Genomic DNA, 24,129 nt, shown 5'->3' with positions numbered 1-24,129 from the left:
CCAAACCCTGGAGACCAATTCCGTAACAATTGGCAAACCTAACTCTGCAGTTTTGCCCTCTTGTCTGCTGTGAGAAACACTTTGCTTATTCTGTTGTCAAAACAAGCTCCCAGATACTCCAGTGATAGGGACAGAATGAGGTTGCTCTTCACTAGGTTCACCATTCAGCCCATAGACTACAACCTCTCCATGACTCACTGTACCAACTGTTTTCTTCACCCGAATGAGCCAGTTATCCAGATAAGGATGAACCAGGACTCCTTCCTTCTGTAGAGCTGCAAACACTACCACCATCAACTTAGTAAATGTACGCGGTGCCGTTGTTAACCTGAATGGAAGGGTGCAAAATTGAACATGATCTCCCAGAATCATAAATCTTAGAAACGTCTGGTGCTTTGGCTGAATGGGTATGTGCAGAAAAACCTCTGTTAGGTCCCAAGTACGCCAAGAAATCTCCTTTGTGGACCGCTGCTATAACTGATCAAAGAGTATCCATTTGAAACCGTGGCACTCTGAGGGCCACATTCACCTTCTTTAAATCCAAAATCGGTCTGAAAGTTCACTCTTTTTTTTGTAACCATGAAGTAAATGGAATACCTTCCTTTTCCATGCTCTTCTCAGGGGACCGAGACTATGGTCTCCAGGTGCCACAATCAGTCCACTGTGATGCAAATTGCCTCCTGCTTGGTGAGGAACGCGAAGGAGAGATGATGTAAGCTTCTCAGACTGGTAGAACAAATTCTAATGCAGAGCCATCTCTTATCAATTCTAGTACTCACTGGTTCATTGTAATTTTGGTCCACTCTTCGTAAAAAAGCGCCAGCCACCCCCTGACAGCCTGTAGGGAAGGGTGAACCAGTCTCGTTTCATTGTGATGTCATAATTCCCCCATTTTCTTGACCAGAGTTTTCCCAGGCCGGCTTAAGCCCACTCTGAAAGGACTGCACCCTGCCCAAGTTTTGCCTCTGAGCAGCAGAAAGGCCTCTAGTCTGCCAATATTTCCTGTTGACCATAAAGCACGACAACCAGAGAAGGGTCTTTTGCCAACTTTTGGTCTATCTTTGGGCAAGTTATGCCCTTTGGACTCTCCTAGGTGTTTCACCAACTGCTCTAAGTCCTCCCTGAGCAAAAGCTTGCCTTTGATGGAAAGAGAACCCAGTTGATGCTTGGACCAGACATTCGCTGACCAATTCCTCAACTACACGTGTGTTCTGGCTGAAACCATTGACATCATAAGCCTAGAGGATATCCTAATCAAGTCATACAAAGCGTCACCACATAGGCCACTGCCACCTTCAAGCACTCAGCCTATTTGGTGGAAGCTGAGGCGGTAATATCTTTTTGCCTGTAAGCGCTGCACCCAGTGTAAACAAGCACTTTGCATAAATATGTTGTATACCACTGCTCGGATGCCCAATGTAGAAACCTCAAAAATCCTTTTGAGCTGGATCTCCAATTTCCGGGCCTGCATGTCCTTCAAAGCAGCAGACCCTGCCACCGGGATGATGGTTTTCTTGGTCACTACTGAAACTGATGTGTCCTTCTTTGGAAGCACCAAATGTTCCAAGGCCTCCTCCAGTAGGGGTACATCTTTGCCATTGCTCTGCCTACCTTTAGACCGGTCTCTGGAGTATCCCACTTCTGGGCCACCAACATTTTTCAATTTATGGAAGGGAAAGACCTTCACTGCACCTCACAAGGCATCCATGACAGGATCCACCCCTTTATGATAGGACTCTTCCTGCAGCAGTTTAATCCCAAGCTCCTTCAATACATATGGGATTGACCGCTACAATTCCTCCTTTTTTAATAGGCGGACTATCTTAGAGTCGTCCTCTTCTGCCACCGGCACTTCCTCAAGATCTGAAAGATTCTGTGCCGACTCTCCATCTGGAGACTCTTCTGCTGGGCCGTCAGCTCCCTTGGAGTCCTCATAGTCCTTCATGGAACTGCCATGCTGCCCTGCCAGGCCAAGTACCCATAGGATATTCATGGACCTCTTCTGAGTGTCCAATCTTGGCAATTTTGTTGGTTGTGGGCAACTTTGTGGGTGAGAGTTCTTCTCCTCTGCCAGCTTACTGACTAGAAAAGCCCTATGGAGAAGCAAGACATACTCCAAAAACAATGCCTGTGATTCTTCAGAATCCTCCTTCAGAAGGTCTTCAGTGCCCTCAGAGTCCTCTTATGCCCCCACGGGACTTTGGCATGGCTAGGGATAAAGAAGGGGACTCCCTTCCCTCTCCTAGGTCATTCCTCGCAGCTGCACATAAAGACAAAATGGCTGCCATTCCCATGCTCACAGGAGCAGTTGCAGTGCCTGCCCCCGATGATCATGTCACTCTCTTTCCTGGGGATGTTATGCCAGTCTCACTAGAACTGTCCTCTTCCCTGGAGACGCATTGCACATACAGACCAGCCGGAGTCAGCTCTTGCTGCAATCCTTTGCCAGCATCATTAATACATGAGCTGCATGTGCTGCCATCCTCTCAATTGTGCTAAAGACCCCCTCACTGATGGGACACTCACTCACTGACGTGTCACTCCCTGCCTTGGTGGTGATTCCCAGTCACTCGCAGAAATAGCCGCTGCCTTGTCCTCCTACTGTTGAACTCCAATTCCAGCTTAATTGCTTCTCAGCTTCTTTTCTTTTTTTTTATTTTAACAAACTTTAATTATCAAATGACAAACATACTTCCCTTAGCTATATGCTATGCTGAGGTCACTGCTGGGGAGAAAGGGTTATCTGGGTGTTGCGTTCGTGCCTCTTCTCGCCCCTCGCTCTACCCTCTCTACCTGGGATGCGACTCCCTTCGGCTCTGATGGACAGTTGCAGCCGCAGCTTTGCTCCGCCTCATAGTCTCGGTTTCCCCGGGCTGGCCTGATGCTCTGGATCCGCCATGTTCCCGATGACGTAAGGGCGCGCACTCCAGACTTTGTACCAGCAAGGGCGTGAACATCGGGGGCATCCCCCGCAGTGACGTCATCTCTTTGCACTTTAAATGGTCTTTGTTTGCTAACCTCTAATGAGTTAGCAAGGAACTCCAACAGGACTTGCTTCGGCAGTCCACGCTACTTGCAACAACGTTCCGAGTTAGCCGGGGAACCTGTCCCCACTGCTCGGCCTTTTCAAACTTACCAGGAGTACCCGCTCCACGGGGGCTCCGCTCTCTCTTCTTGATTTCAGATTGCCAGAACACTCGGAAGACTCCTCGTTTCCTGGAAGCGATCGCGGTCGTGAACACAGTGAGTCCTATTACATAGGAACGGTACTCGCTCCACGAGGGCCCACATTCCTATTACTCTGAAGACTCCCTTCCGTCCAAGACGTTATCGCAGGTACAGAGATCAAGAGTACATTGGCAAGATTACAAGAATCTTATACAGACTCTCTTCTACTCTAAGAAGCTATTTCATATACATCAATTGTGAGTTCTTATTACAGACTGTTTGTGGGAACCTGTGCTCACCTTCGGCTCCTGCTCCTGCATGTACTGAAGACCCTCTGTGGCATAAAGACCATTGCAGACATCTACTATTGTGAGTGTACCATCTTGTATCCAGTATACCCTGTCTACTCACTACTTCTAGTCTCTCTCTACAGCTCAGCGATCCAGAGATTATATTCCAGTATCAGAAGGACTTCAGCCTTGCCAGACACATTGACTCACTACTGCCACCACTGGTGGTCCAGCTTCCAGTCTAATAAAGAACTATTGTGTTTATCTCATATTCTAGCCTAGCCGGTGGCTCCTCTCAGGATCTCCTCCTGGGGGCGCTGTCATCTGCCATCGGCCCAGGAATTCACCATTTCCCCAAGTGATCATTCCTTTCACTATTATCACCTTGTTGGAGCCAACCACTACCGACCACTGACTCCGCTCACAGAAGTATTATATAGACAGCTTCTCCTCTCTCTAAGACTTGCCAACAGCTTATATATATATACAGATTGCTACTCCGTAGCAAGGGGCATGATAGATTGCTATCTCAATAGCGAAGTACTATACACCTATTGCCAACTCCTCTTTTTTAGAGAGTCGATCCATAACAGATTGCTACTCCTTAACAGATGGGTACAGCTTGCTACTTCCTTTCCATACAGGAGTATTCAACAGCAGTTTCGCTATAGAATTACAGATAGCTATCTCCTCCCCTCTGCGATATGACATGACCTGCTCTGGAGGAGCAGGTCATGTCATATCGCTACTCCTTCCCCTTTCAGGAGCACAGCAGAACAGCTTGCCAACTCCGCCCTCCTGGCAGAGTGACTGACAGCAGATTACTAGCTCCTCCCCTTTGGAGAAGGACAGCGTATCAGATTGCTATCTTCCTAGCAAGTCTACAACAGATTGCTAACTCGCCAGCAAGTCCACAACACTGGGGCAGAGAGGGAACTGGACTACCAGTTTTCTGAGCCCCCCACAGATCCAGAGACAGCCTCCAAAAAGGGTCACCAACCCCCCTACTCGTCTGCCTCAACCAGGGGATGGTCCAACCAAGCACCCTTACAACCCCGTGGGAGGTTTTTTTTCATCTCCAGACTGCAGGTTTGATATCTCTTCTATCTGCTGGAGACAAAGAAATACTGAGAGACTGTAGCTGGAACACTAGGTTAAGTAGAGGTGTCAGTACAGCTTTTCTTCTCTGTCTCCATCTGCTGGTAGGGAGGCAAAACCCATGCGTCTGGACTGATCTGGGGTATGAACAGGAATGGGTGCTTAGAAGAAGTGTATAAGAAGCAGGGCAGGCATAGGGTTGTCCATTCACTCTTGTAGACTACCAGTTTCTAACGAAAAGACACTGCATACAATGGGTATACTAATTTACACAGGAAATCATTTTTTCAGTGGCTTACTTTTTAATTAAAGCTAAAAATATATTCTATCACAATCTTTAAGGAAGGGGAGAGGCTACATAGGGGTTTTCAACCACTGAGATCAGTTTGGTTCCAATCACAGATGGAACCTTTAGCAGCAGTGCCTTAGAAGTGATTAATGGATATTGCTTTTCTTATCTTCATGCACATAACTTCATCAATATAGACCGAGTTATCCTTTCACTTGGATCTCCTCCTCCAGGGACAGCTGGCTCCGGTTCAGACCCTTTAATTCAGTTTCAGCTTGTGCCAATGTGTTGTTCAACCTAGGAGGAAGGAAGGAGAACAGATAACCAACTCAGCTTCATGAGACAGAGACTCAGATTTCAGTTTCGGGCAAAATTTGGGCGAGGAGGGGAAAATGCAAAAAAAGTTCTTCGTGTCAGTGTACTTGCACAGTTTTGAAATGATGCATCTTTTACCTAGCAAGTTAATTTCCAGCAACTAACCTAGAACAAAGAGAATGCCATAGAACAACAATTTTGCAGGCAAAATCTTGTGCAAAAATGTGGCACGACTTTAAACTGGGTTAAGCAGCTGTTTGGTTAGAGCTGCAATTTGATGGGCTACTGTCCAAAAACATATTAATGCGGCAGTAGATTTACTTGTGATGGGACTAATTTGGGGCACAGTTAGCCTTTCAACATAATCCTTTTCTTTGGATTCTCTTCCCACTGGCAACATCAACCCAGGACCGTGTGGCACTTCCGTGACACTGCTGTGGTTCTCACCTATTGACATTGGTTGTGATTTCCTTAACCTCATTGATGAGTCTGTACTGCACAGGGTCCCGGCACAGCTCCACATTAGGTCGCAGGGTCCTGGTCTCCAGGCGTGTGTGGGCCACCTTGGTGGGTCCTTCCTTGTCCACAATGGCTTTGTTTAGGGCCACAATGTTCTGCTCCTGGGAAGCAATCTCATCCATCACCTTCAAATCAAAATCGAGACAGAAAGGAGAGATATGATGCGGTTTTTATAGCGAGCAGAATTCTGTATGTCCTTGAATACTTATTACTTACTAATTTTAGTCGTGCTATTGGATTTTGGCTGCTTATTACTTTAAGAGCTATCTGCTGTCTCCTGTTTCTCCTGTGATATTCTTGAAAGGAAAATTCTCAAGCTAATGACTCCATTTTCAAATCTTATGTTCATTTAGAAAGGAAAAATAAAACTGCACCAGCTACATCCACAAAAAAAAAAATTGGAACAGTTTCTTTTCAAATACTAAAATGTTAGTTTTCCTAACCAGTGGGGCATCATCCCACATGCTCGCTCCTGCTAGGTTTCCTCCCAACAGGCCACCCATGAGCTAACTTCACTCCTGAGAAGAGGGGGGGGGGGGGGGGGGAGGAAGGTAAAGGGGTGGAAGGAACTGCAGTGATTGAAAAAAAAAGCAAATTCATGTCACTCCCCCGGCTTTCTGCTAACAATAAGGCTCCCAACCAGCTCCTTCCATTTGCGGCATAGGTTTTAACCCATTGCATGGTAGGGACATGCCTGCCGTTTTAAAATCATAGGGAAATAACGATATTTGTTGTTTCAGTTTGCAGTATTTCCCACCTGATACAACAACAACAACAAAAAACAACCCCTGAACAAAATGTCATTTTCTTTAGTATTGGTCACTTTTAGCACATACCAAATCATTTTAATGCACTCTAAAACTACAGAATCAAAACAAAACCACAAAAATACCCCAAGCAAATAAATAGAAAATTAAACAAAAAAACAATAATGCAAAGCTGGACTGACTTGCAATCACAGTGAAATCAGAAGAACAAATCAGAACTGTAAAACCCAGGCCTATTAGCCTGTCCTGAAAAAAAAAAAAATAGGTCAAATGCTTCTGGGCTGAAATATGAAACCCCAACTTTATCAGCATTTCTTTCTTCCAGTAGGAAGTTAGAGGAAGAAGTTCCATGCAGAATTATTGGAGCCCACTCTCCAGGATGCACGGACACATCTGCACGTATCTGTGGATCCAAAAATAGTTTTGCCCTCTGACCTAACCGGCTGGGAATGCCTCCACCAGGGGCGGCTCAAGGTAATTTGCTGTCTGAGGTGAGGGATGAGATGGTGCCCCTCCCCCCCCCCACAAGGTGTGGCACAGGTCAAAATCAGCAAAAGAGGAGGGCTCCCTCTTAGAGCTTTGCCTTTTGGGCGATTTGAAATGCTGGGGAATGGGGGAGATAGAGTCAGGATTCCCAGAAGAGTTGTAGAGAGAGTGTCCGTTCTAATATTTCTAGAAAGCTGGTAATCCTGTCACACTCCCAGGAACCCTACCACCTGTATCCCATCCTTCCCTCAGCATTTCCACCCTGGGGAAGTAGGAATGAGTGAAAGCTGAAGGTCTGTGTATGGCGTACTCCCTCAGGGTCGGTGCAAGGATATTAGCTGCCCTAGACAAAGTTTGCAGCTTTGTACCCCTGCCCCTTCCCACATATTAAAAATGATGCATTAATAATAGGTTACCAGAAACAGATCATTCAATGTACAGTCTTATGAGGTAAAAACATCACTCACAACGTATATACATTTATATTTACTACTGTGGTGCCAAACACAAAACCCTGCAAAAAAAGACACTCGGAATCCATATGTATTAGGCCTATTTTAACAAGTATTGGGTGCAGACTTACCCTCCTCAGAAAACCATGAGTAAACTGAACTATAATTACAATTAAAACAGCACTAACTGTCGACACTCTCAGTAACAACCGTACCTATGAAAAGACAACACTACAAATATTACAACAGGCCCTAAAACACCAATACACTTACTATTAGGAAAACAGAACAAGACAAGCTGTTATAGATCCCTACACAGAAACTATATGCCAACAGAATACCTCACCTCAGTCACACATACAGAACACAGACAGATCCTCACTACATGCAGAATAAAGAGATACTAAAGTATAAATAGAAACATGCAGACAAAAACTGAACTGGAAACTGCAAAAAGACAGACTCCATATGCAGTGCAACAATGGAAAAACAGAAACATCACCATTCCTCATTAAATATCGAACAATAAAATCAAGAAATATAAAACATTAATCATAATAGTAAAACCAAACTCATAAAAAGAATAAATATTTCAAAACAGCTGAGGAATAAAACATCCAGAGATTACAAACATATAATATTGTTTTTTTAGTTTACTAAATATCAAAATATTTCAAAACAGCAGATACATCAAACAACCAATAATTAAAACTAAGCTAAAAAAAATCCCCTGCTCTCTGTACCTCGGAAATTTTAAATTCCAGTCAACCTGAGATTGTCGTGGATTAGTCAATGGTGAGAGATATGCACCAACTTTCTCCTCTCTCACATGTATACACATTCTCTAACACACTTTGTTCATTCTCACAAAAACTTCCTTAGATTCTCTCACATACATGCTCACTGATTCACATATTCTCTCTCCAAGACATACTCACTCCGTCACAAATTCTCTCATGCTCGAGCTCATACACATGCACACTGGCTGTCTCTCATATACATGCTCACTGGTTCAATTGCTCTTTATGCTCACACACAGGCCCTTCGGCTTAAATAGTCCTTCTACTCACACATATGCTCATTGGCTCACTCATTCTTACTCACTCACACATATACTCACTGGCTTACTCACTCTCGTTCACAGACATGCTCTGGAAACAACAAACCTGACTGTATTATGCAATGCAACAATGGAAAAACAGAAACATCATCATTCCTCACAAAACATCAAGCAATAAAATCTAGAGATATAAAACATCATTCATAATATTAAAACCATATTAATAGAAAGAATAAATATGTCAAAACAGCTGACAAACATCCAATAATTTAAAAAGTCTTGTAAATTTAATTTGTTCTATTTCCCAAACACCAATAAAATATTTCAAAACAGCAGATACATGAAAACACCCCAAAACTGAAAAAATTGGGATTAAAAAATCTTTAGCTCTCCAGCCCATAAAATAAATAAATAAATACCTGTTATCTTTTGATTTCCAGTCATCCAGAAATTATCATGGACTTGGGGGAAGGGGCTGCACAAACTTTATCTTCTTTTTTCTCCCCTTCACACACATAGATGCGCTCTATTTCATACATATTCGGCTCTCACACACATACACATACACACACACACTCTCTCTTGCACACATGCAGGTTCTCTCTCGCTCTCATGCATGTGCAGGCTCTCTCGTACACATATATACAGGCTGTCTCATATACACACAGGCTATCTGTCATACTCACACAGGCACTCTCTCACATGCATGCAGGCTCTCGCAAGCAGGCATTCTCTTTCATACACACATGCAGGATCTCGCTCATATGTACACGCAGGTGCTTTCTCTCTCATGCTCAGGCAAGCTGTCTCATATACAAATGCAGGCTCTCATACAAACACACAGACAATTACACTCTTACACACACCCAAGGCTCTCTCTCACACATACATGCAGGATTTCACACACATACATACATACAGATCCTCACATGTACATGCAGGATTTCATGCACACGCAGCCTCTCCTTTTATACACACACCTCTCAGGCCTCCTCTCCTCCTTTCTTCTGGGTTTTAGCAGCAATGTTATTTTACTGCCTGTGGGGGGGGGGGGGACGGGGGACTTCACTAGCACACCATTCTTCTTTTTGCAGATGGGGCGTGAGAACCTCCACCGGTATGTCATCAAAAAGTGCTGCCACACCTGCATGGAACTCTTAGCTGCCGATACGTCAGCAAATCGCGCCAGCTTCTTCCTGCCGGTGAGAGTGGGAACCTCACTGGCACTTTCTCAAACAGCACAGCTCTCTTCCTGCTTGGGGATGGGATCCCCACTGCATGACCTCAAACGGCGCCTCTCAACTCCTGCTTGGGGATTGGATCTCCACCGGCATTTCCTCAAATGGCGCCACTCTCCTCCTGCTTAGGGTTGGGACCGGAGGGCTGTTATGGGGAGGGCACATTTTATTGCCCCAAAATTTTGCTGCCTGAAGCAACCACCTCATCCTGCCTAATGGTAGAACTGCCCCTGGCCTCCACTGCAAGGCAGAATTACAGTGCGCACCATAAAGAACTACCTGCGCTCTTTTACCGATATACAAAATGGGCAATTTTCAGAAGTCATTCCCATGGGTAAAATGCTGCTTGTACTCATACTCTTTAGTCTGAATTTTCAAAGCAAACTCATGTGCATAAGTCCACATTGGAAATTCGCGGGTTGCCACTAGATGCACAAAAAGCTACACCTGCTCCTGAGGTGTATCTTTCTGTAGATACATTGATGCTCGTATGTTTGAAAATTGAAAGCAAATGGATTCCCTGCTTAGACTTCACCTTCAGGAATGTCTCCTGCTAGTGCGTGCAAAAGTAAATGCAAAATGGGGCACAATCACCTAACTGATCCTCGAGCGCCACTTACGTGCATTAAACAAAGTTTTATGCACTTAAGTCACTTTGAAAATCAAGACCTAAAAGCACATTGGGGTAAGAGGCAAGAAATCTACTTCCAGAGGATCAAACAAAAAAGTGAGGGCGTCTTTATATTATGTTAATTTCTAAGCTATTTTTCTCTTTACCTTCCCAAGATGCATCTCAAGTTTGGCCTTGGCGTCCTTGGTGTCCCTCAACCTGTTCTCAAAAGCAAGGTTGACCGTCTTGTACTGGCTGTACATGTCATTGTAGGTCTGGGATAAGATGCTGTCAATCAGCGCCCTGAGAGTCAGGGAATTATTCTTCTGTTTAAATGCCTTCACGATGTTGGCATTAGAAAAATCTTCCCACTCTTTCGGGGTTACAGAGCTAAAATGAAACAAAAACAGCAGCATCTAGTCCAATGCATGCCAGAACAAATCTGCTGCTTGCTATTATTGTCATGGAGGTCCTCAGTTCTTAAAGCTGGACTAGAAATCTATCATAATGTCATCATAATTTGTTGTTCTATAGTGGTGGCCTGGAAACAAGAGGGGTGGCCTAGTGGTTAGAGAAGAGGTTCTCAACCCAGTCCTCAGGACCGACCTGGCCAGTCAGGTTTTCAGGGCATCCACAATGAAATCTATCTCATGCATATGCATTGCAGATATCCTGAAAACCTGGCTGATCAGGTCGGTCCCGAGCACAGGGTGGAGAACCACTGGGTTAAAACAATGGGCCAGGAACCAGGAGACCAGAATTTAAATCAGGGATAGGCACCTCCATTCCTGGACTGCCACAAAAAGGTCCGTTTTTCAGGATATCCACAGTGTGTTAAGGCTGTGGGCCTGGCTAGAGCTGGTGAAGCCCCACAGGGGCAGGCCAGGACTTCAGAATAGTCGCAGACAGGACTAAGGATCTTCAGCCTATAGCAGCCATTTCCCCCGCAGATTGAGCCCTTGGGTTCTGGCAGTCAGCAGGACTTAGACTGTGATCAACGTAGAGGTGCAGGCGGTGTAGGACTGGAGAGACAAGGCGAGACTGGAATCAGGCAGGCGTGGAATTGGAACCAGGTGCAAGTAAGCATGGAACTCTGGAACAGACTGCAACTGTGGAGCCAAACAGACTGGAACACTGGGACAGACAGAACAGACAGACCAGGACAAGACAAATAGACAGACAGAACAGACAGACCAGGACAAGACAAATAGACAGACAGAACAGACAGACCAGGACAAAATAGAACAAAGAACACAAAGCCAAAGGCAACAGACTAGAAAGCAGGCCTGAGAAGGCCACCAGGCAGGAATATAGCAGAAGGCCAGAAAGGCCACAGAACTAGGCAAGGGCAGAAGGCCTGAGAAGGCCACAGGACAAGGCAAAGGCAGAAAGCCTAAGACGACCACAGGAAAAAGCAAAGGCAGAAGGCCTGAGAAGGCCACAAGCTAAGGCAAAGGCAGAAAGCCTAAGAAGGCCAAAGCACAGTCCAATGCAGGACAGGGCCAAGCAGAGAGCTAGCGAAACTCAGTGACAGCAGTGAGCATAGCCAGAAGCAGGATTAAATAGGCAGAGCCCTACTGAGTCATGGGATCACAGAGACTATGACTGAAGCGAGAGTAGGAGCAGCTCCACGAGGACCTCTGGTGGTTGGGAGGCTGCATAAACAGTCAGCATCACAACACAAAGAATATGTATATCTGTATGCAAATATATCTCATGTATATTCATTGTGGATAGCCTATAAACCACATCTGTTTGTGCCACTCCAGGACGAATTGCCTACCCCTGATTTAAATCTGTCATCCATTTGCACTCCTCAATTGGGCAGGTCACTTTATCCTCTGCCACCTCACTTAGGGGTCAGAGCATCACTGAGCTGAGCCGATTGCAGTAAGAGTGAATCCACTTGCTAGCTCGAATTAAGAAGCATTTGTGAGTAGTTTTTAGGGTTAGGGAGAGCATCATGAGTGGAAGAGGATTTAATTTTTTACCAACATCGGGCAGGAGAATGGGAGAATCCTGAGGGGAGGTTGGCCTGACATTTTTACTTGCTTTGGGAAGGAGCAAGATGGGTATTTTGAAAGAAAGGATTTAGCAAAAATCATGAGAGGTCTAAAACGGGTAGATGTGAATCGGTTATTTACTCTTTCAGATAATAGAAAGATTAGGGGGCACTCCATGAAGTTAGCATGGGGCACATTTAAAACTAATCGGAGAAAGTTCTTTTTTACTCAACGCACAATTAAACTCTGGAATTTGTTGCCAGAGGATGTGGTTAGTGCAGTTAGTGTAGCTGTGTTTAAAAAAGGATTGGATAAGTTCTTGGAGGAGAAGTCCATTACCTGCTATTAAGTTCACTTAGAGAATAGCCACTGCCATTAGCAATGGTTACATGGAATAGACTTAGTTTTTGGTTACTTGCCAGGTTCTTATGGCCTGGATTGGCCACTGTTGGGAACAGGATGCTGGGCTTGATGGACCCTTGGTCTGACCCAGTATGGCATTTTCTTATGTTCTTATGTTCTCAAACTAGCACTGATTTTCAGCACTAGCCAGCTAGGTACAGGCACACAAGGCTGAATGCCCTATGTCTTGCCAGCTAACTTTTAGCTGGCTATTTCTAGGATGAATGTATCCTAAATTCTAGTTGGTAATGGTCAGCTGAAAAAGTTAGGCATGCTGCCTTTTTTGAAATTTGATCCCACAGAGCTCTTTGGGGCAAGAAATGCACCTGCATGTAATCTGCTGTCCAGCACTCTGGTTCAGGGCCCTATATAAATGCATAATAATTAAACTACAATGAATTCATTTAACGTGCAACAATTTCAGGAGGACTGAGATTCAACACTCCAGATTTTGTATAGTTCTTAAGTTTTAAAATATGATTTAGTAACCATAGAAGGACTGACGACAGAATTATACACAGTCACAACAGTGTAATTTGGTATGCATAGTGTACTAGCCTGTACAGCAATGTGCACACAAGATACTGCAGGGATCCTATATCCTTTTAGGCCAGTCCTGGGGTTCAATAGGAATTGCATGCAGCAAGGGAGATCTCTGATGAAAAGAGAAGTTTCTGATAGGTAGTTCCACATTATGCCTTCCTTTCAGTCCTCAGCTTGCAAAGGTTTTTGGTATTGGTATTAATAGAGGGCCAGATTTTCAAAGGGGTACGCACATAAGATACATGCGTACCCCCCGAAAATCTGGCCGAAGTACCCCCCTGCGCACGCCAAGCCTATGTTGAGTAGGCTCGGCGGGGCGCACAAGCCCCGGGACACGCGTAAGTCCCGGGGCTTTCCTGGAGGGGCGTGTCGGACGTGTCGCGACAGTGAGTCATTTGGGGGCGGGGCCGCGGGCGTGGTTCCGGACCAGGGGCATTTCGGGGGCGTGGCCAAGGCCTCCGAAATGGCTCCCGGGCCTGGAAATCGTGCGCCGGCGGCTGGCCCAGCGCGCGCAAGTTACGCCTGCTTCGGGCAGGTGTAACTTGTACAACAAGAGGTGGGGGGGGTGGGTTAGGTAGGAAAAGGGAGGGGAAGGCGGAAGGAAATCGGAGCAGCCTTGGAGGGAACGGAGGCAGGCTGCGTGGCTCGGCGCACGCAGGCTGATTTTGGGCAGCCTTGCGCACGCTGACCCCGAATTTTAATGGATATGCGCAGCAACGTGCATATCTATTAAAATCCCGCGTACTCTTGTTTGCGCCTAGTGCGCGAACAAGAGTACGCGCGGGCGCAGATTTATAAAATCTACCCCAGAGTGGGGGTGAAAAATATATTTCTCGCAATATGGGCCAGATTTTCAAAGGGGTACGCATGTAAGATATGCGCGTACCCCCTGAAAACCTGGCCCAAACTCCCCCTGCGCGCGCCGAGCCTAAGTTGAGTAGGCTCGGCAGCGCGCGCAAGCCCCGGGACGTGCATAAGTCCCGGGGCTTTCTTGGGGGGGCGTGTCAGGGGCGTGTCGGGGGCGTTTCGTGACCGTCGCGTCATCAGAGGCGTTCTGGGGGGCGTTGCCGCGGCCTCCGAACCGGACCATGGTGCGCTGGCGACCGACCCGGCGCGCGCAAGTTACGCCTGCCTCGAGCCAGCGTAACTTGTGCAACAAAGGTAGGGGGGGTTTAGATAGGGCTGGGGGGGTGGATTAGGGAGGGGAAGGTGCGGGGGATGGGAGGGAACGGAGGCAGGCTGAGTGGCTCAGCGCGCGCAGGCTGCCGATTTTGGGAAGCCTTGCACGCGCCGACCCCGGATTTTAATGGATTCGCACGGCTACGCGCATATCTATTAAAATCCTGCGTACTCTTGTTTGCGCCTGGTGCACGAACAAAAGTATGCGCGGGTGCAGATTTATAAAATCTACCCCTATATGTAAACTATTGTTTTTGCATTCTGTAGTACAAAGAAATTCATAGGCATGCTTAGCACTTCAGTGTCTTGGGCCAGAAAGGGCGAGGAAGCAATATTCTCAGTCTTTGGGGGTGAAGAGTAAGAAGGAGAGAGGAGATATATAGGTATTGTCGCATCTCTCTGGCATAGCACCCTCCTAGCCAGCCTGGAGCTATACCTTTCCCTACAGGCACAGGAACATAACTCAGTTGCAGAACAGAGGAAGAACCGGGAAACAGTAAAATCAGCTACACTCCTAGTGAGCACTGAATGTGATAACAGCAGGCTATGAAAATACAGATCTGCCAGTTTAGATGAGATGGAAACTGCTTACTTTCCCTGAATCTTCACAACATCCTCCGCATAGCGAATGTCTGGCGTGTTGTTAGTCAGCGTACTGCAGTAGTCGTCTATTGTGAAGGCGGCGAACTTGTCTTTCAGATCCTTTTCAAGGTAGTACTTAGCCGAGCGGTTTAGCCTGAAAAGGACAAAGTCAGATAGCGCCACTATGAAACTTGTTTCTGCACAGACTGAAAACGCCAGTCCTACGGTATTCACTGAAAAAACAAAAAAACAAAGGCAGGCAGTAATGTTTAGGGCTGATGTTTCTCAGGGGGTTTTAATTGTTTCAGAGTATGGAGCCCCCTGAAAAAAAAATGTTAATCTCTGAACAACAGTCCTAGTAAGACATGATCTAAAAACAAAAAATAAATCCAAAACTAGTTTTATGAATTAGATATTCTTAGTTACAATCAGGCCGATGCAATAAAACGAGCGGAAGAGCCGGAGCTCCGAGGCGAGCGCCCGCTCTCCCAATGCGCGCCCAGGCCACTCTCCTGGGCGCGCAATTTTGTATTTAAATTAGGGCCCTTATTAACGGAAGCGGCGGCTGTCAGTGGGTCCGACAACTGATGCTTAATTTTACTGGCATTGGTTTTCAAACCCGCTGACAGCCATGGGTTCGGAAAACAGACGCCGGAAAAATCGAGCGTCCATTTTCAAACCTTTTTTTTTTATTTTTGGTGCCTCCGACTTAAATATCATTATGATATTAAGTTGGAGGGTGTACAGAAAAGCAGTTTGGCCGCACATTTTACTTTCAGTATTCTGGGGTAATAACTATTAAGCTCATCAACATGCATTTGCATGTGATGAGCGCTATTAGTTTCAGGGGGGTTGGCCAAGTGTTTTTCACGCGCTATTACCCCTTACAGTATAAGGGGTAATAATAGCGCATCTAAAACGCGTGGCCAAACGGGGCCTAAACGGTGCACTCGGCAGAGCGCATCATTCTGCATCGACATGAACGTTTTAAAAGGTAGGCGCTGCAGTTATTGGAGATAACTCGATTTGTGCATTAATAATGAAGCAAAGAATAGGATGGCGGATAAGGACCGTAAGGCCAATCTAGTCTGCCCAGTTTGCTTCCTTTTCCAGTGCCGCAGACCCCAGTTGATCTTGCTGCAAGATGCAAATATTCAGAGGATAATATTCTGAGACAGACAAGAGCCTAGGACTTTTTTTTTTGCTGTCTAGAAAGATAATGCTCTGTCACAATGCAGCCTCCTTACAGTCCAAGTTGCACTATTCCAAGCATATGTTTACATTCATTGGTGCTATACCACACACAGGGAAGTGTGTTCAGTATTCCTACAGAGGTTCTCCTGGGACAGCCTGCTGCTTAAGTAGGCATCAGAAATAGGGCGGGAAGCATTCTGTACCTGATCTGCTCAATGGTCTGTTCCAGCGTACGCTGAAGCAAAGCAATAACCCCTTCAATAACTTCCACTTCCTTCATAAGTTCCCGCTCTACTTCGTCATGGACCAAGTCAACGCCAATTCGCCTCTCTCTGCACAGTAACAAAAATATGACAGTTTTACACTCTCTTCTCACTGTACGCTGTCAGCTACCTGCTCTTTTCAGGATGCCATATAAACAGGGTTTCTGATTTTAGAGGTTTATAAATTGTAAGTTTAGGTGTTTATTTTCCAACTAATTAGTGTTTTTCTGGCACTGGTTCTATTCCTGGGTACCTTTTCCAGCAGAATCAAATACAGTGCATTCAGAAAGTATTCAGACCCCTTCATTTTTTCCACATTTAGTTACGTTACAGCCTTATTCTAAAATGGATTATATGCATTTTCCCCTCCTCAGTGTACACAAATAACCCATATTGACAAAGCGAAATTAGGTTTGTAGAAATGTGTTCAAATTAATTAAAAGTAAAAAACTGAAATATCACATTTACATAAATGTTCAGACCCTTTGCTGTGACATCAAAGTTGAGCTCAGGTGCATCCTGTTTCCACTGATCGGCCTTGCAGTGTTTCTCCAACTTGACTGGAGTCCACCTGCGGTAAATTCAATTGACTGGAAAGGATTTGGAAAGGCACACACCTGTCTATATAAGGTCCCACAGCTGACAGTGTATGTCAGAGCAAAAACAAAGCCATGAAGTAAAAGGAATTGTCTCTAGACCTCCGGGACAGGATTGTGTCGAGGCACAGATCTGGGAAAGGGTCCAAACAAATTGCTGCAGCATTGATGGTCCCGAAGCCTCCATCATTCTTAAATGGAAGAAGTTCGGAACCACCAGGACTCTTCCTAGAGCTGGCCGCCCGCCCTATCTGAGCAATCGGGGGAGAAGGCCTTGGACAGGGAGGTGACCAAGAACCTGGTCACTCATGTCAGAGCTCCAGAGTTCCATTGTGGAGATGGGAGAACCTTCCAGAAGGACAACCATCCGTGCATCACTCCACCAATCAGGCCTTTATGGTAGAGTGGCCAGACAGAAGCCACTCCTCAGTAAAAAGCACATGACAGCTTAAAGGACTCTCAGAGCATGAGAAACAAGATTCTCTGGTCTGATGAAAACAAGATTGAACTCTTTGGCCTGAATGCCAGGCACCACTCATCATCTAGCAAATATCATCCCTATGGTGAAGCATGGTGGTGGCAGCATTCTCCTGTGGGGATATATCTTTCAGCTGCAGGAACTGGGAGATTAGTCAGGATTGAGGGAAAGATGAATAGAGCAAAGGACAGAGAGATCCTTGATGAAATCCTGCTACAGAGTGCTCTAGACCTCATAGTGGGGCGACAATTCATCTTCCAACAGCGCAAGGACCCTAAGCAACAGCCAAGAAGTGGCTTTGGCACAAGTCCATGAATGTCCTTGAGTGGCCCAACCAGAGCCCAGACTCTAGAGAGAGCTGAAAATAGCCGTGCATTGACGCTCCCCATCCAACCTGACAGAGCTTGACAGGATCCGCAGAGACGAATGGGAGAAGATCCCCAAATCCAGGTGTGCCAAGATTGTAGCGTCATACCCAAGAAGACGTGAGGCTGGAATCACTGCAAAGGGTGCCTCATCAAAGAACTGAGTAAAGGGTCTGAATACTTATGTAAATGTGATAACTTGGCATATTTTTTAAATTAATTTGCACAAATTCCTACAAACCTGATTTTGCTTTGTCATTATGGAGTATTATGTGTAGATTCAGGAAGGAAAACAATGCATATTATCCATTTTGGAATAAGGCTTAACATAACAAAATGAGGAAAAAGTGAAGGGGTATGAATACTTTCTGAATGCACTTTATGTGCAGCTGAGGAGTCATTAGTATGGAAAAGGCACTGAAAGAGAATGGAGGACCCAGGGGAGGCAAAGGGGGAGGTGAGAAGTCACTAAGAGAAGTGATACTTTTCAGGTGTTTATCCAATAAACACATCAGGGGTGTTTTATTGGTGTTTATCAGTTAAAACCCAAACTCAGATGCACTACATAAATGGGGAAATACATTTTCAAGAAGAAACATAATTTGACAACAGCATGGGGAGTATGCAAAGAAAAATATATATTTAAGGACCGGCCAAGTGTCATGTGCTGTGCTGTGTACTGCCATGTGGAAGGTCCCTGTTTGATCCTTGAATTGGGTCTTCTACTCCTCGGGGCTGGGGATGCAGTGCTCCCAGCTCCCAGTAGAGGGAGCCATGGTCATTGCCAGATTCAGGGTTAGTGGCCAGAGTGTTCCAGAAGGAGCCCTGGTTCATGGACCCCAGCCTAGGATCCTCACTGCACTGACCAGACTAGATATGTTGGAGATGGACAGGGATAGAAAATAGGGGGAAAATCCCCACATGGTTGTGAAAGAAGGCTCCCAGTGCCAGATCCCAGCCCTGGTTCTGATTGAGCCAGAAATACAAAGGACCAGGAGGAAACTGCCAGGCCAAAAACCAAGGTATTTAAGGGAAAAAAGCAGAAAAGTCCATATATTTTGCTACCTGTTGAGAAGACACTGTTGGGCTATGTTCAGTGGCTCCTTGCAGCTCTCCAAGGCTTTCTCCAGCCGCACTTTGAATGCCAGTAGAACATTAATCTCGTTAACAATATCTTCTAGCTTATCATCTAACTCTTTCTTCCAGAATTGTATTTCTTCGATCCTCTGCTCTGCAACAGAAATAAAATTTATACATACCTTAAAAACAAAAGCCAAAGCTACCTTGACTACGAAGCAGCATACTGTAGCCTTCCCTTCTGCACATGGCCCAATAGCATGCTGGGTCCTGATGCTCACTGTGGCCCTTGGGGGCTGAAAACTTGCCCAAGGCTGCTCACGGCTCTGGAGCAGCCTGCTTTTAGTCACCAGGCAGTTGAAGATCTGTCACCTTCTGCTGCCAGAGCCAGGCAGGGAGCCACCACTGCGAGTCAGGAGGCTTGAGGGGGGTGAGGAAGTACTGAAGGTAAGCAGAGGGATGGGAAAGAATTAGAAACCTTGGAAGATGGGGGAAGGGAGGCAGCATCGGAAGATTTCAAGGATGGGGTAGCACCGAAGAGGTCCTGGAGTGAGGCGGAGAAACTGGCAGACTAGGGGGTAAAGTGGAACCGGCAGGTGTCTAGGGGTTGCTCACAACTAAATCCATCCCTGCCTGGTGTGTACTCCTCGGCTTACAACACACTGTAATTACAGAAGTTCATTCATGTCTGCATGCCCACCCAGAGCACTGAAATCTCCTTCTCTCTTTACATGGATACAGACTCATCCCTGGCACCATCCACTTACGATGAATTTCTTAAGAAATTTACCCACCCTCCTTTTTCATTTATAAGGAGCCTTGTGGTTCTGTTATCAGTATCAATCAATCAACTAAACTTCTAGAATAAAAACAGATCCAGGCATGCATAAACCACATCTGATTACCTAGTTTCTTGTTGACGTCACTTTGCGTTCTTTGAGTTGTTTTCTCAGTTTCATCCACTAACCTCCGACTTTCGGCTACCAGCCTCTCTGACCTCGATCGCTGCTGCTCAGCCGTAGAATACTTGGTCTGGTTGGCCAGGCTCCACTCATGGGGAAGGAACTTTGGGGGAAGCTGGATTAATCTGGCCATGGTTTCCAAACCCTAGACACGAGGAAGAAAATAGAAGGCAGCATTAAGTCTTACAATGTGCTCTCTGAAGTCCCAGCAACATAGAAAGTACAGCATTTGCTCAGTAATAATGTATTTTATTCTGAAAGCAATAGCACTTGCCAAAAAAAAAGGTGTCTCTTTACATGATTGTGAAGGTTCAGCTTTTGCTGTGTACTCTGCAGTACCAGAGTCTAGTTTTAAAAATGGAGGATTTCAGGATTCAGACCTTCCAACACTAAACCAGGACCTCTACCTCTCTGCTACAGGAGCAGATTTTCTAGCTAAACTAATAGAAGAACATTATCTACTTCTACCAGATTGCTCATATTGATTTGTCATACAAAAAGTGTAAATGACATGCAGGCATTGGTGCCAACTCCATGGGTGCTGGAACACTCCCAATATCAGATCTGCTTTCTATGTTGTCTCATTGCTCGCCTGGATCCATGGCAGCTGAGACATGAGAGAAAGTTAAGAGGTGATACAGGAAGCAGTTGTAATATTGGGGGTACTCAGGCAACCACAGCACTCATGGAGCAAGGCAAGTAAAAGCAAGTTTGCTTACCGTAAACGGTGTTTTCCATAGATAGCAGAATGATTTAGCCATGCTGTCTGGGTGACGTCATCTGGGCGTCACGGGGTGGAGCTTTTTTTTTTGTTCCCACGCTCCTCGAGCTGATCTCCTCAGTTGGTTTCCAAGCAGATGTTCAAATGTAGCAGATGACTGTCCAGGGAGGAGGGAGAGGGACGCATGGCTAAATCATCATGCAATCTACAGAAAACACTGTATGGTAAGCAAACTTGCTTTTTTCTGTTGATAAGCAGGCATATTTAGCCATGCTATCTGGGAGTCCCAAGCAGATAGATTGCTTGCGTTACAGCGCCACTTCTATATAAAAGCAACCTGTCACCTGTGGACAGCCATTAATGTTGTTGGACGTGATGTAACACTGCTGATCTCAATGCACTGTCTGCTGCTGACTGTTGATCCAGGCAGTAATGGGATGTAAAGGTATGAATTGATGACCACGTCTCTGCTCTGAAGATTTCTTGAATTGGCACGTTGTGCAGGTGTGCTAATGAGATCGCTGTAGCTCTGACCTTATGCGCTTTGATTGGATAATATATAATTCTTGAATTTGATGAGTAACAGAATTGGATACAATGAGTTATTCAATTTGATAGTGTCCTTTTGGAGACCGCTTTCCAGGGTCATTCGGATTAAAAGAGTCAAACAGTTGGGAAGTGTGCCTAATTGCTTGTGTTTTTCTTTTGTAGTATGCTAATGCTCTTTTGCAGTCCAATGTGTGAAGTGCTTTCTGTCTTGTATTGGTATGTGGTTTGGAAAAGAAGGTAGGTAATGAGATTGACTAGTTCAGGTGGAAGGCTGAAACCACTTTTGGTAAAAAGGATGGATGGATATGCAACAAGACTATGTCGTGGTGGAACGGAAGGCACAGATAATTGACTACAAGGGCTTGAAGTTCATTTACTCGCCTCACTGATGGGATTGCGACAAAGAAGAGTACTTTCCAAGTGAGGTGTTTTAAGAATGCAGAATCCATGGGTTCGAAGGGAGCTTCCATCAATCTTTTGAGGACAATGTTTACATCCCATGGAACTGGAGGCTTTTGTATTGGTGGATGAATCCGTATTAAATCTCTTTTGTGTGATAAGCCACTATAGCACTTAGGTGTACACATATGAATGTGACCGCTAAACCTGATGTAGAAAGAGAGTGTAAATAAGTGAGCAAATCCCTTGTAGAGGAAGTGAAAGAGTCAATTTTTCAATGGTCGCACCAATTGGAATATCTTTTCCAGTTGAAGGTGTAATTCTTCCTTGTGGATGGTCTTCCGGCTCCTATTTAAACATCCATGATATGGGATGGTAGCTGGAAATGCCCTAACACTTCCTGTTCAGTCTCCATGCTGTCAGTTGGAGGGAGGAGTGCATCGGGTGGATGAAGATTCACCTCTCTTGCGTTAGAAGATGTGGGCTCAACCCTAGAAAAATCAGTGGCTGAATCTAGAGGTGAACCAGATAAGCATACCACGGCTGACTCGGCCACGCTGGAGCTATGAGTATGATGTCTGCTCTGTCCGCTATGCATTTTTTAATCATGTGTAATATTAGTGGAATTGGGGGATAGGTGTACAGTAGACCTTTGACCATGGAATCAGAAAGGCATCTTGGGATAATCTCTGTGTGCTGGGAAGAAATGAGCAAAGGCGTTCACCTGCATGTTGTCCTCCAATGAACAAATTCTAAGCATGGAGTTCCCTATGAAAAGAGAGTAAAAAGATTCTCTGCTACCACTTGGTTTAGTGACCATTCGTGGGATTGGAAGATTCTTCTGAGTTTGTTTGCTCTTGTATTTGCAAGTCCTAGCAGATAAGACGCTTGAAGGATTATTTTGTTTTTCTCTGCCCATTCACCAATTTGTACTGCCTCTTTACAGAGAATCTTGGAACCTGACCCTCCCTGTTTGTTTATATAGAACACAGCTGCTTGGTTGTCCATGTGTATCATTATAGACTTGTTCCGAATAGTTGATTGGAAAGTATGCAATACATTCTTTATTTCCCTCAGTTCCAACAGATTTATCTGAAACCTGTGTTCTGCTGGAGACCACAAACCCTGTGACTTTAAATGGTGAAGATGATCCCCCCAGCCTTTTGTTGAAGCATCCACTGTTATTATTAGTTGATGAGGGAGAGTTCTGAATGGTGCTTCCTTTGTCAACACTGAAGGCTTCAGCCACCAGGAAATGTCTCTTTTCATTGAGGCTGAAATGTGAATCATCTTCGACATGAACTGTCTGCATTGATTCCATTGAGACTTTAATCCCCATTGTAATTGCCTCATGTGAGGATGGGTGTTGGGGACCACATGTATTGCTGCCGCCATGTGCCCCAATAGGATTTGTTTTCGACATACTGTGGTATAAGTTTGATGTTGAAGAGACAGACACTGAGAGCGCAGAGTCTGGGCTCTGTCGATGGGCAGAAACGCCCTGGAAATGGGCATATGAATCCTTGCTCCAATAAATTGCAGAGTCTGGGTGGGATGGATCATAGTTTATGATGCATCCCAGTTCTTCCAAGCACTGAATTGGTTCCATCAAATGGTTTTGTACTGCTTGTGTGTTTGGGCAGACAATGAGCCAGTCATTAAGATACAGGAAAACTCTGATTTCCCATTTCCGCAAGTGTGCCACAACAACCGCAAGACATTTTATGAAGACTCTCAGGGCAGATGAGAGTCCAAAGGGGAGTACCTTGTACTGGCAATGTTGATTCCCAACCTGGAAACACAGGTATGACCAGTAATCCTTGTGAACAGGAATGTGAGTATATGCATCTTTCAAGTCTAGTTGTTGGGTTGTAGAAAGGGAGGATTGATTTCAAAGAGGTCATTTTGAATTTTTGCCTCTATAGAGATTTGTTGAGATATCTCAAGTCCAAAATGGGATGAAGACCTCCTGTTTCTTGGGGATGAGGAAATAATGGGAATAGTAGCCCTTGTTGTTTTGACAAGGCAGAAGAGAACAGATTGCTCTCTGGTTTGGTAGAGTTCTTACTTCCTGATAAAACATGGGAATATGAGAATGCAATCTTATGGCTCTTGTAGGATGAGGTAATTTGGGAGGATGGATGAACTGTAGTTTGTACCCTTGGGATATCATGTTGAGAACCCACTGATCAGTCATGATTCTGGACCAGGTTCGGAAGAAAGATGAAATTCTGTCCCTGACATGACATGGTGATGTGACTGATGTTTTCAAAAACTTTGTTGTTTCTGGGGCTGTGACTGTTGAGGTTTTTGGGATCTCTGACCTCTCTGATGGTTTCTTTGTAAAGGTTGTTGCTCCTGCAGTCTCGACTGCGGATAAGAGGGAGACCTATAAGGTTGGTAGCTTCTGTATGGTCTACTCTGGTAGTATCCTTTTTTGTACTGAGTATAGTACTTACTAGTGGTAGCTTGACTGTTAGTAGGGGAAATCAGAGATTATACTGCTACATTTTGTTCTTTTATC

At 45.3% G+C, this 24,129-nt stretch overlaps 1 protein-coding gene across 1 annotated transcript in view; it reads right to left on the bottom strand.

The window, feature by feature from the left end:
- Positions 1-4,276: 4,276 nt before the first annotated feature.
- The window catches only part of TEKT1 (tektin 1), a 34,520-nt gene continuing 14,667 nt past the window's right edge, over positions 4,277-24,129 (bottom strand). Inside the window, exons 2-8 of the mRNA XM_029614117.1 lie at positions 19,880-20,081; positions 18,963-19,128; positions 16,399-16,527; positions 15,012-15,155; positions 10,460-10,682; positions 5,608-5,804; positions 4,277-5,142 (exon numbers count right to left, since the gene is read on the bottom strand). Coding sequence (XP_029469977.1) covers positions 5,049-5,142; positions 5,608-5,804; positions 10,460-10,682; positions 15,012-15,155; positions 16,399-16,527; positions 18,963-19,128; positions 19,880-20,069 — 1,143 coding nt within the window. The 5' untranslated portion in view covers positions 20,070-20,081 and the 3' untranslated portion in view covers positions 4,277-5,048. The remainder of the gene's footprint in view (positions 5,143-5,607; positions 5,805-10,459; positions 10,683-15,011; positions 15,156-16,398; positions 16,528-18,962; positions 19,129-19,879; positions 20,082-24,129) is intronic.

This window comes from Rhinatrema bivittatum, chromosome 8 (assembly GCF_901001135.1).
Source record: "Rhinatrema bivittatum chromosome 8, aRhiBiv1.1, whole genome shotgun sequence".
NCBI classification, from domain to species: Eukaryota; Metazoa; Chordata; class Amphibia; order Gymnophiona; family Rhinatrematidae; genus Rhinatrema; species Rhinatrema bivittatum.
This window is presented reverse-complemented; position numbering and strand designations above follow the sequence as displayed.